Below are 12,470 nucleotides of genomic sequence, written 5' to 3' on the forward strand. Positions count from 1 at the left end.
TGTCGCGAATTTTCCGCTTGACGATGGCCCAAAGGTTTTCAATGACATTGAGGTCAGGCGAGTTGGCCGGCCATGCCAAAACTTCAAGCTGTTTTTTAGTGAACCAATCTTTGGTCGACTTTGCCGCATGAGCCGGTGCAAGATCCCGTTGAAATATGAAGTCTTCTTCGCCGAACTGTTCCTCAACAGTCGGAATCAGGAACGTTTCCAGAACATCTTGATATACGGCAGCATTGACTGTCTTCTTGAGGAAGCAGAGTTTCCCTACACCTCGAGCGGACATGCATCCCCAGACCATAACTCTCTGGGGAAACTTGACAGATCTTTTCACGCACTCGTGGTTGTAGGTTTCGCCACCACGACGCCAGACACGAGGACCTTGGTCACCGAAGGAGATGCAGAAGCGTGATTAGTCACTGAAGACCACTTTCTGCCAGTCTTCAGCAGTCCACTCGCCGTGTTCTTTGGCCCACTTCAGCCGTTTCTCCATTTGTTTCTTGTTCAGCATCGGTTTTACTGCTGGAACGCGAGATTTGAAGCCGAGTTCGCGCAGACGACGGTAAGTGGTTGATCTGGAGACGTCAGCGCCGGTCTGCTTGTTCCACAAGTCGGTGAGCTCGGAAGTGGACTTGAACCGGTTGCTGACTGCGATCTTTCTCAGCTGCTTGTTGTCGCGAGCAGAAGTTTTTCGGACGCCGGAACAGTTTGTGCGCTTGCTGCAGTTTTTCTTGAGAGCTTTGCAGACGGAAGACTGGCTGATGCCGAGCTGCTCAGCAATTTTAGTTTGGGTCAAGCCTTGTTGGCGAAGGGCTTGAATTTGAGCCACTTCCGGTTGAGAGGTCGCGCTGCTTACCTATGATTGATTTTACAACTTAGAAATTCTTCAACCCTGACTTTATACTGCACAGTGAACACTCTTCACAGAAAACAAAAATTCGAGCATTTATTCTAATTCAATGAAACGGTTTCTCCATTATTCTAATTCAATAAAACAACAGTGTCACAGTTAAATGGCCTAAATGGGCCTTTTGGAAAGCTCAGCTGAGCCAATTTTCCAGGTAACGAGTTCTGTGATTAGTCTAACGAGTAGGAAAGGTGCGGTGAACACCTGATTTGCTTTCTGCACAAAAAATGCATTCAAAGTATTTCATGATTGCACTATTTCAAATTATTCTAATTCGTTGACCAGCACCTGTACTACTACTACTATACACACAGACACAAAGTGAGTTGACCGCAGTGTTTTAAAGGAATTGGGAGCTGAATGATCAGGGAGGTCAGTCAGATCTGGATTATAAGATATTAAACATATTAAACTATATAAATCAGTTTAGAATGTTGTGTTATATGTTTAAAAACTACATTTTACTACTTAGTAATAATCTGAACTGAAGGGTATTACTTATAATAACATAAATATCAGATCGGTATTGTCTAAAACTCAGCAATAAGAGTCTCTCAGTAGCTGAACAGACTTAAGTCCTGTCTCTGTTTCTCTTTCTTTAATGCTCAGGACCCCACAGGACTGCAGTAAAACTGATTAGCATGGTGGTGGTGTAAGAGGTGTTTGTGTGTGTTGTGCTGGTAGAAGTGGATCAGACACAGCAGTGCTGCTGGAGTTTTTAAAACACTCCTGCAGCTCTGTAAGGGCTTGTTTTGTTAATGAGCTGATTATTTGGGCGATTGAGAGGTTCAAGCTGCCAATGTTGGGTTCTTGAACACCCTTGTTGAGTCCAAATTCCATCTGATTGTTGTGTCTTATCTTGTCTACTCTTCTGAATATTCAGTGCAATTACACATTCTCACCAGAGAGGTCTCCAAATCCCCGTTCTCACAAACGTGCAGCCTGTTCCTTTAAGTGAGAGTGAAAGTAAAATCTGATCATTTCCTGGATTCCCTGCAGGTTTTCCTGAGTCTCTACAATAATTCCTGTTTGAGTCAGACAGTGTGAGTATTGTTATCTTGGCTAATGAGTAGAATTACAGGATAGTTCTGTTCACTTCTCTCCAACAGAGAACCAGGAAACAAAATCTTCACACTGTAAAATGGCAGAAGCCAATGTTTCACTGGCTCAGGATGAGTTCAGCTGTTCAGTCTGCCTGGATCTCCTGAAGGATCCAGTGGCTATTTCCTGTGGACACAGTTTCTGTATGGTGTGTATTAACAAGTGCTGGGATGAGGAGGATCAGAAGAAGATCTACAGCTGCCCTCACTGCAGACACACCTTCACCTCAAGACCTGTCGTGAGTAAAAACACCATGCTGGCTGAGGTGGTGGAGAAACTGAAGAAGACGAGACTCCAGGCTGCTCCTCCTGATCACTCTTCTGCTGATCCTGAAGATGTGGAGTGTGATTCCTGTACTAGGAGAAAACACAAAGCCGTCCAGTCCTGCCTGGTGTGTCTGGCCTCTTTCTGTGAAGCTCACCTCCAGCCTCACTACCAATCTCCAGCCTTTAAGAAGCACAAGCTGGTCAAAGCCTCCAGACGACTCCAGGAGCAGATCTGCTCTCAGCACGATAAACTGCTGGAGGTTTACTGTCGCTCAGACCAGCAGTGTATCTGCATGCTGTGTATGCTGGATGATCATAAAGCACATGATACAGTGTCACTTGCAGCAGAAAGATCTGAGAAACAGGTCAGTGTGTAAATGGAGTAGCTACTCCAGATTATGAGAACCAATAACAGCACCTGTCCCGTGACATGTGGCATTTAAATTTTTAATTAATGTGTTTTGTTGGTTGGTTTATTTGCAGAAGCAATTGGTGGAAACACAGAGGAAATACAAGGAGAGAATCCAGGAGAGAGAGAAGGAGCTTCAGGAGTTAATAGAAGCTGTGGAGAATCACAAGGTGATTTTTTAAATAAGTAGAAGAATAAACATCTGATTTTTCCCATTAAGGGTAATTATTTAATTATTAAACTAAAGGTGTCCTCATTTTTAAAATGTCATTTAAAGTCACATTTTATTTTAGTTTTAGTCATCAATTATTAAAAATTAAATCATCTTTACAGCTTCATGAGTTAAGAAAAGCCACAGCATGAAGTTTGGGTTAATGCAATATTTATGTCACGTCTTATTCTGTGAGATTATTGGCTGGTTGCAAATAAAAACTCTGACTACTGATAACCTCTGATGTTCCTCAGTAATCAGATTATGAAGTGCATGTAAATCCACTTATTGATGTGAATGAACTGCTCCTAACATTCTCCTCTCTCTGTGATTCCACTACCAGCGCTCTGCTCAGACAGCAGTGGAGGACAGTGAGAAGATCTTCACTGAGATGATCCTCTCCATTGAGAGAAGACGCTCTGAGGTGAGGCAGATGATCAGAGATCAGGAGAAAGCTGCAGTGAGTGAAGCTGAAGAACGTCTGAAGAGACTGGAGCAGGAGATCACAGAGCTGAAGAGGAGAGATGCTGATCTGGAGAAGCTTTCATTCACAGAGGATCACATCCATTTCCTCCAGGTAACAGACTCTGTTTTTCTCCCCAAATACAAAGTTTATTTTAGACTGTTTACACCATCTTTTTAATGTGATCTATATCTGATATTAGTCTAAACAGTTCTTAAACTGAAACTTGTGCACTAAAGAGCAGAGCTTCACATGAAGTTTCAGTTTCACCAGTGACTGAAAGCTGAGCTTATCAGAGAATGAGTTCCAGCTCACTTTAAATAAGGGCATGTAATTTAGCCTCTTTCTGTCATTCATTTCTTTTGTTTAAACAATTCTAAACTTTTTATTTTTCTTTGATCTTTTCTTTGAGCCAGCTAATGGCTGTGTTCAGCAATTTCATTGGAAATATATTTTCCAATATATTTCTACCACTGAAACCCTCCCTCACTGCTGTTGTCCATTTTCCCTTATGCTCAATGTAAGTTTTGATGTAAATGTTGCATGAATTCTGATCGGTCTTGGATATTGGATATGTATCAGATTTCAATAACAGATTTTTTTTCCTTTCACACTGTCTCATACATAATTCATCTGAATCATGAATGACTAATAAGATCAGATTGAGACCAGATTTTACTTGGTTTAATTCAATATAAATATGATTTAGAAATTGTTGAAGGTGTTATGTGTTTGTTTGTCTACATGTAGAGTTTTCAGACTCTCTCAGCTCCTCCTGGATCTTCAGCATCACCTGCTTTTACTCTCAGTCCTCTCAACACTTTTGAAGTTGTTATGAAGTCTGTTTCTCAGCTGAGAGGAAAACTAGACGAATTCTGGAAAGAGGAATTTGAGAAGACATCAGCTGCAGGTATATTAAATAAATCTCATCACATTTTCTATGTAAATATATGAAATGATAAGTCCATAAATAATCATACTGCACTCAGTACCTCATAATGACAAAGTAAAAACAATTTAGGATTTTTTAAAAAGTAAAAGAGTGTGAAGAGTTTCAGAATGCACTGTAGTTTCTTCTCTAAATCCTGATGAAGTGGTCAGTAGTTTCTGGACTGAAGTGGTTGAGACTGTATATAAGGTGTGACTTTATTGTGATTGAAAGTCCAGGTAGGGTAGAATAAGACTCTACATCTACATGGAGAGAAAATCCAGTATTAGATTATTTTAATGTTGTAGTAAATGTACAGAGGGAACAGAAGCTCAGTGATGCTGTGTAGTAACTGTGTACATTTTCCTGTAGTGAAGAAAGTGCAGATCATTTCTGAACCCCAAAGCAGAGAAGAGTTTCTGCAGTGTAAGTCCAGCCCTTTCTCTCTCTCCCCCTTTCATTCTCACAGACTCTCAGAAATAACACCACAATGTACAAATACACAAAGTTTAATCTGACATTTATACATCTATATTAAATAATTAACTGTTATATTTCAACTGCTTATGTATAAAGAAAAAAGACCCACCAACATTCCTTATGAACTTTGATTTTGTGATAATGGCCTATCATAGTTTTGTATTTATTTAGATAAAACACAAAATTTGTGTTTTATGATAAAAACAATGAACATTTTACTACAAATCTGCAATTATTATACAACTCAATCGATTCTCTGTATAATAGATTAAAAAATGAGTATGTTTTCTGGATTAGCGACTGTACTGAATCTCTGTGCAATAGTGAGCACTTGTATCCAGGCTGTTTCAGAGGCAAAATGAACATGGAAAATTTTAAAATGCCCAAACAACAAAGAACAGTAATTTTGAAGTGCATCTACAAGCACAACCAAAAATGTTCAGAAATGTATTGTTTCTCTGAGATTTGTGACTAAACTGCAAATCACTTTCACCAATCTTTCCCCAAATATAGTCTCTGATCATCTTCTTTATTTATACTGATAAACGTCTTTATTTATACTGTAAAGTTCTACACAATTCTGGGCAGTTCTGAAAACTTCTTGATAGTTCTCACAGTTCCAGAAGCTTCTGGAAGTCTTTAGTATACTCAGCACTTTATATTTCACAAATATTCATAAAAATAGATCAGTTTCAGATATGATTGTGCCACCACTAGAGCAAAACCTATATTTTGTATATTCTAATTTTATTGTATTATTTTATTTTATCTTATTTTATCTATATATCTATTTTAATAACAGCTCTTGGTTGTAAACTGGATCGTAAGATCACAATTTCGTTCCACCTCATGTACCACATGTGATGCGAATGACAATAAAATCTCCTTGAATCCTTTAATCCTTGAAACTTTCTGGGGAATAAAAACATTTTTATTTTTTTAAGAATTAGGAAAACACACTTAACACCTGAGAACAAAAATATACATAAAATTGTTATGTTGTGTAATTGAATAATAATGAGAATAAATCTTTTTTTTACATAATCAAACACTTTTCATAGATACTTCCAGTATGTTCTCTGGTTATTTCAGTTTTAGGGGCTGTTTTTAGATAATTTTCTAAAAGCTGATGGGTTTTCTCTCTCTTTCAGATTCCTGTCAGCTCACACTGGATCCAAACACATCCAATAAACAGCTCCTCCTGTCTGAGAGGAACACAGTGGTGACCCGCAGCGACACAGTCCAGCCATATCCTGACCATCCAGACAGATTTGATAGACGTGCTCAGGTTCTGTGTAGAGAGAGTGTGAGTGGACGCTGCTACTGGGAGGTTGAGTGGAGAGGAGATGGAGGGGTTTATATAGCAGTGTCTTATAAAAGCATCTCCAGGAAGGGAGAAGGCTTGGAGAGTTTGTTTGGGGGTAATAATGATCAGTCTTGGAGATTGTTCTGTAATTCCTCCAGATACACATTCAGTTACAATAACAGAGAAACTGTAATCTCCGGAGTGCCCGTCTCCTCTAGAGTAGGAGTGTATGTGGATCACAGGGCAGGAACTCTGTCCTTCTACAGCATCTCTGATACCATGACCCTCATCCACAGAGTCCAGACCACCTTCACTCAGCCGCTCTACGCTGGGTTTGGGTTGAGTCTCGACTCATCAGTAAATCTTTTACTTTCAGCAAAATAGATGAACATGCAGAACAAAGAGAAGAGCTGGATGAGATCAGATAAGAACTGCAGAATCTAGACTGTAGAGCTGATCAAATAAATTTATAATAGTGCTGGGAGATATTGTTAATATAAATAATCATAATTCTGAACGGTAATTACGTCTGTCTCAGATTAGAACTGCAGGTACATTTCCTTTATGGAAAGATTTATTCAGATTTAGCGTTAAATAGTTTAAACTGTTTATATCATTAACAGAGCTCACAGTAACAGAGTTCATATTTTAAACTTCATATTACAGAATTTTATTAATTTTTAACACGTTATCATTTATTATAAACTGAATGAAAGATCACAATAAAATGTTTAAATTATTGTACTGTTGTTTTAACCTCAACATTTTTAAATTTAAACAAAGAGAGAGGAAATCTGTGTGTTAATGCTTTAACTTTAATTTTACAATTAATGTAATATCAAAAGGAAAGAACAGAATATATACATCATATAGTCAAATATAATAGAAAATATACATTTAACTTACTGTACACTACACACATTAACTTACACTATGAAACACACAGTTTTACAATATTGCACTGTTGATTGTAGCTTAAATTTAATATATTTATCATCGCTGTCACATAAAAACTTTATATCTCTAAAGTAGCAACTTTACATTTCTATTTGCCCTTTCATCAGGAAATATTGACACAGTATAAAGATAAAGTATAAACATAAGATACAGTAAACATAAGGTTTTTGTGTTACAGCAGTTTTAAACGAATTAATCTAATATATGTGCTTCTATGTTGAGTTGATTTATTTGAACATTTTATCATTTAACTCTACACAGATCTCTGTATTAATTTGATTTTATTTGTAATGTACTCAGATTGTATTCCTGTAATCTTGTAATGTTGTGGGGTATGTCTTATAAATAATAAAGTGGAAGCTGAAAGCTCAGAACAGAGGATCTAATTTGTCTAATTATTACTATTAGTTCTGGTTTTCAGAGCACTAGGAGCAGATGTCTGGGATAAATGGCTGAAGATGAAGCTGTTTTCTCATTGGTTTCTTTTGCAGCATTGAACCTAGCATTCTTAGACTACGCTAGAACTAGAACAGATCCAATCAGGTTTATTATCACAACAATGAAAAAACACAATATATAGAAATAAAAATATAATAAATACATTAACTTTAACTCTTCACTCTACAACATAATTACACTGTTTTAAAATGTACTGACCAGTATCGGCGTATATAGATTTTTGATTAATCAACATCACTAAACTAATCGCTGTCAAAGGTGAGAAAAGTATCTCCATTCATTACTCTGTAGGTAGAAGTATAGATACTAGAGTTTAAAATACTTCAGTAGAAGTTGAAGTATCAACTCAAGCTTTTTACTCTTTAAGTAAAAGTATAAAAGTACTGGTTTCAAAACTACTTAAAGTATAAAAGTTAATGTAATGTAAGGGGAAAATAATAAAGCCATTACAAACAAAAGCTTAGGCCGCGCCCACATCGTCCTATAGCGCACAAAAAACTATTTTTTTATAAGCTATAATGACTATATTCTGCTATTAAAATGTTAATGTTGATAATATAATTTGGGATTTTGCGCTAGGCTGTTCCCTGTTTTAGCTGCATATATTCACATTGTAAATGAATGTATTTTAGTAGAATGTAAATATATTAAAGAAGCTTAGTTTGTCTGGAGTTTTTTCTGTAGCATAAAACCCATAAAGCTATTAAAACTGTGCTACTTTACTTCACCTACTGATTTCAAAAGACTAAAAGACATTTTTCTCTCTTTAAAGCTCTTAACAGATATGTTCTATTACATGAAATAAAGTTAACAATTAAAAAGGTTAAAAAGAAGAGAGGAGAATAGCTCTGGAGAGTGTCTTCCGTGTTTATCAGATTGTTTCTAAGTGACTGAAATTAATGGGGTTTTATGGAGGATTTAAGCTATAAGTCTGAGTTTATAAGTGTTTTAGAATAATTCAAATAAAAACAGAACAATATCACATGATTCAGCACTGCAGAAACATTTTCTAAAGCTTTTAAACTCCAGTTATAAACCTTTTAAACTCCAGTTAGCTCTCTAACCACTCAGCACACATTAGCATCAATGCTAACTAGCTCCTCTCTTCTCTAGAACCTGTTTGATGTAGAAAAATTTACATTTAAAGGTAAACTTTCTTTGCTGTTTTAGTAAAATGAATCATTTTGCTTTGAAAAATCAGAAGAATATTCAAAACAAGTAGTTAGACTCTATTTTAACTTGGAGTTTTTAAAGGAGTTGAGGCTAATGCTAATGCTAATGCTCAGTTGCGTGCAAAACATTTTGGGGGGCAAGTGCTCAGGGGGGAAAAGGGCACTTTTTAGCACACGTGGAACAGTTCATTAAAAAAAAAATTACACGCACAGGTTGAATGTCTTTTATTTGTAACATTCTCTAAACGTTGTCAATGGAAAAATGTCACACCACCAACTGATAAAATACATAGTAGTTTGGTGCTGTATGAGACGTATTACTGCACAAGAAACTGATTTCAGGTTGGGTTTAGAGGGCATACTTGATGTGTATGTTTTCTGGCTGGTGGGACTGGGGGGGAGCCTATATGTTTCCGTGCGTGCTGTGCTGAACTGCTGCTAGCAAGGACGTAGGAGCAGGTTTGATATTGGGGGGACACATCTATAATGTAATATAACATAGTATAATGCAATCTGCTTATTTGAATAAGCCCATTTTATAGTCTCTTAAAACAACATTTGTGGATTTACCTTTAATCACAAATAAACCATTCTTTTTGTACTTCTGTTTATTATTAGTTACATCCAAGTAAAGGTCACTTTACAACCTAAACATGTTACTCCACTTTACATTTACTGTTGATAAAAAAAATATGCATCCAATGTCTGAACTATATATAAATATATGGAAAAAAACACTGATGAGGTATCACCTAATGTTTAAAAGAATATAACAGATATTATTATTATTACTATTATTATTATGTATTGGCATGTCAATTCTGTTGTATATTTGTATATTTACATTCACGCCACCTTTTTTCGACTAAAAGTACTTAAGATGGTGGTCTTTTACGTAAAAGAATGTAACCTTATGTTTCATAGAGATTTTTGGCAGATGTTAATATAAACTTTAGATGACCCAAACCCTCCTAGTCTGTTAGTTAAATGAGCTTTTACTAAAGGACCAGATATATTCCATTAGTAAATCTAAGGGGCTAATGGATTTGAACAGGTAAACTCAATAAATGAGAGTTTATTAGCTGATCATATGGATGCGTTAAGAAACTGCTTTAAACTACCTACATGAATTATTGTACTAAATTCTGTCTATCCACTACATCCAGCTTCTATCTAACTAGTTAAGCTAGCTAAAATAATTTTCCTTCATTATAATTTACAGTAATCCTAGTCTACAAGTCACAATGACTATCACAAGCTCACAGAGGGTTTGATCTGTGGGTTTTGAGTCGTTTATTTTTAACCAGCTATCAGAAATAATCTCATAACAGTTTACATGGTAAGCTCCGTTACCTTTTAGAAAAATCGCTGTTTATCCAAATCTGTTTTAACGTCAGCTCGCTGCACCCCGCTGCTGAATCTAAAAAAGAAATGAATCGCACAGGTTTTCAAAAGATCATTTCAACACGGCTTCAGTAAAATCTTAATAATAATAATAATAATAATAATAATAATAATAATAATATTTAAACAAAAAAAAAACTAAGTTTCAAAAGGGCACTTTGGTTAATAAAGGGCAGAGCTGATGTCTATGTGTGCGTGTGTATAGTAGTAGTAGTAGTAGTAGTAGTAGTATTAGCAGTTCATATTAAGTGGTTTCTGGTCGTATCATAGTAAGTAAATGCAGTCTGAAGTAGCTACTGCTGTGAACACTGATCATAAAGTAGCTAGATATGCTAACCCAGCATTCCAACAGCCTATTTAATCTTATTTATAGCTATTTACACTAGCATAGCTAACCAGCTTTCACACACAAAACAGCTAGGCAACTTATATCCACTGCATACCTGTCAACTCTCCCGTTTTGGCCGGGAAACTACCGTATTTTACTCCTCTTTCCCGCCGTCCTCCCGTATTAGTATTTTCCCGTAAATTTCCCTTATTATATTAAAATAAAAAATATATATTATTGAGGAGACAGGGCACTGACCGCGCTGTGTCTCCTAACCAATCGTGGAGCCAGTTCAAGGAGAAAGTCCCGCATTTCATGAGAAACAGCCAATCAGCTTGCAAAGGACAGTCAGTGTGGTGAAGCCCCTAGTCGCTGTGAGTTCAGGCAGCTAGTCGGAGCAGCTGATGTTAAAACTACGGTGGCCGAGAAAGCCCAACGCAGTGCAAATTGAAAAGCGCTGCAAAAGCACAAAACACATCCATCAAAATTACAACACAGGCGCAGCAAATAGAAAAACGCGCTGCAAATAGAAAAACGCGCTGCAAATAGAAAAACGCGCTGCAAATAGAAAAACGCGCTGCAACTAGAAAAACGCGCTGCAAATAGAAAAACGCGCTGCAAATAGAACCACAACACAACGGAAGTGAGTCACAACACAACGGAATTTTCCCGGGGGACCTTAAAAGATACTGTATACCAGCTAAGCTGCGTCTTCAGTAACGTCTCGGACTTCACTATGTGTACAAAGGACAATAAGTGGCAAACAAGGCGTTTTGTGAAGCAGAACTTTTAATAATATGCACACAACCGTGGTAATCACAGGTAATAAACATAACTTACTTTTCAGAAGCTTGTTTGCCACTTATTGTCCTTTGTATACAGCTGGTACAGCATCTTTTAAGGTCCCCCGGGAAAATTCTGTTGTGTTGTGACTCACTTCCGTTGTGTTGTGGTTCTATTTGCAGCGCGTTTTTCTATTTGCTGCGCGTTTTTCTATTTGCTGCGCCTGTGTTGTAATTTTGATGGATGTGTTTTGTGCTTTTGCAGCGCTTTTCAATTTGCACTGCGCTGGGCTTTCTCGGCCACCGTATAAAACATATCTGGATATTCAGCGATTTTTCTTCAGATTAAACCTTTTAAAATAAAAAAAATACAGCTTGTGACTCAGTTTAACTAGAAATGTGAAGAGGACCGAAATTAACTGATCAGGGGTTGAGTGATCAAAAGAAAGAAGTATTAATTAAAAATGATTAATTGTGCAGGCCACTTAGGACTAATTTTTACTGATGGAATATATGTGGTCCATGTCCTTTTAGTAAACGCTCATAATACTATTTTTAGGTCACCTACATTCATTTTGCAGAATTTGTTCAATTTTAAATCTATTAAATAAATAAATAAATATATAATATAAAAGAGTGCATTTATGGCAAAAATGACATGAAATCTTACCTTTTTTTTAATATCTAGAAAAGGATTTTTAATTTGGCTGTATTAAAAGAATGACATATGTAGGAATGTCCACAACATTTCAGATTCTGGAACAAAGCCTGTCTTAAAATGTAAGGGATACTGAACCTTCGTTGGGCTGGTGGGACAGCTTTAAGTGGACAGAGGAAAATATCCCTTATTTTTAAATCTAAAACTTGACAGGTATGATCCACTGTGATTTAGAGTTATTAATTTGGCTTGGAAAAATTATTATTATTATTATTCTATTTGCGTTTCCTCCTACTGCTTTCATGTTACACTGAATTACGTTGCTTGTGCTTTTGGAACAATACTTCGTACTGTTTTCTTACAGCGGGCATTTTTCAGCTAAAACTTTTCCCATAGGAATACACTTAACAGTTTTGGACAAAAAATTTAAAAGGCTCTGCAGATCACAGTTTTTTTTATCTAGAACCATGAAAATCAGTAGACTCTAAGAACTTATGACATTTCAAAAGAAATGCTGTGAAACAATCTGATTTACGCTTTTCTTTAAAATTCCCAACATCTCATCACATACCCCCAGCACAGCCACTCACGGCACGGCTCTCTCTGAACCACTCCTTAGTACTGTGTGTGTATAGAGGAACG

General features: G+C 36.6%; 1 protein-coding gene across 1 annotated transcript; it reads left to right on the forward strand.

Moving 5' to 3' along the window:
• The first annotated feature begins 1,340 nt into the window (after positions 1-1,340).
• On the forward strand, positions 1,341-6,749 carry LOC125803828 (tripartite motif-containing protein 16-like). The gene is made up of 6 exons (XM_049482142.1): positions 1,341-2,636; positions 2,755-2,850; positions 3,235-3,468; positions 4,105-4,264; positions 4,655-4,708; positions 5,914-6,749. Exons 1-6 carry the CDS (start codon positions 2,046-2,048, stop codon positions 6,450-6,452), a joined length of 1,674 nt encoding a protein of 557 aa, XP_049338099.1. The 5' UTR covers positions 1,341-2,045; the 3' UTR covers positions 6,453-6,749.
• The last annotated feature ends 5,721 nt before the right edge of the window (positions 6,750-12,470 follow it).

The sequence above is a fragment of the Astyanax mexicanus genome, chromosome 8, assembly GCF_023375975.1.
Source record: "Astyanax mexicanus isolate ESR-SI-001 chromosome 8, AstMex3_surface, whole genome shotgun sequence".
Taxonomy (NCBI): Eukaryota; Metazoa; Chordata; class Actinopteri; order Characiformes; family Acestrorhamphidae; genus Astyanax; species Astyanax mexicanus.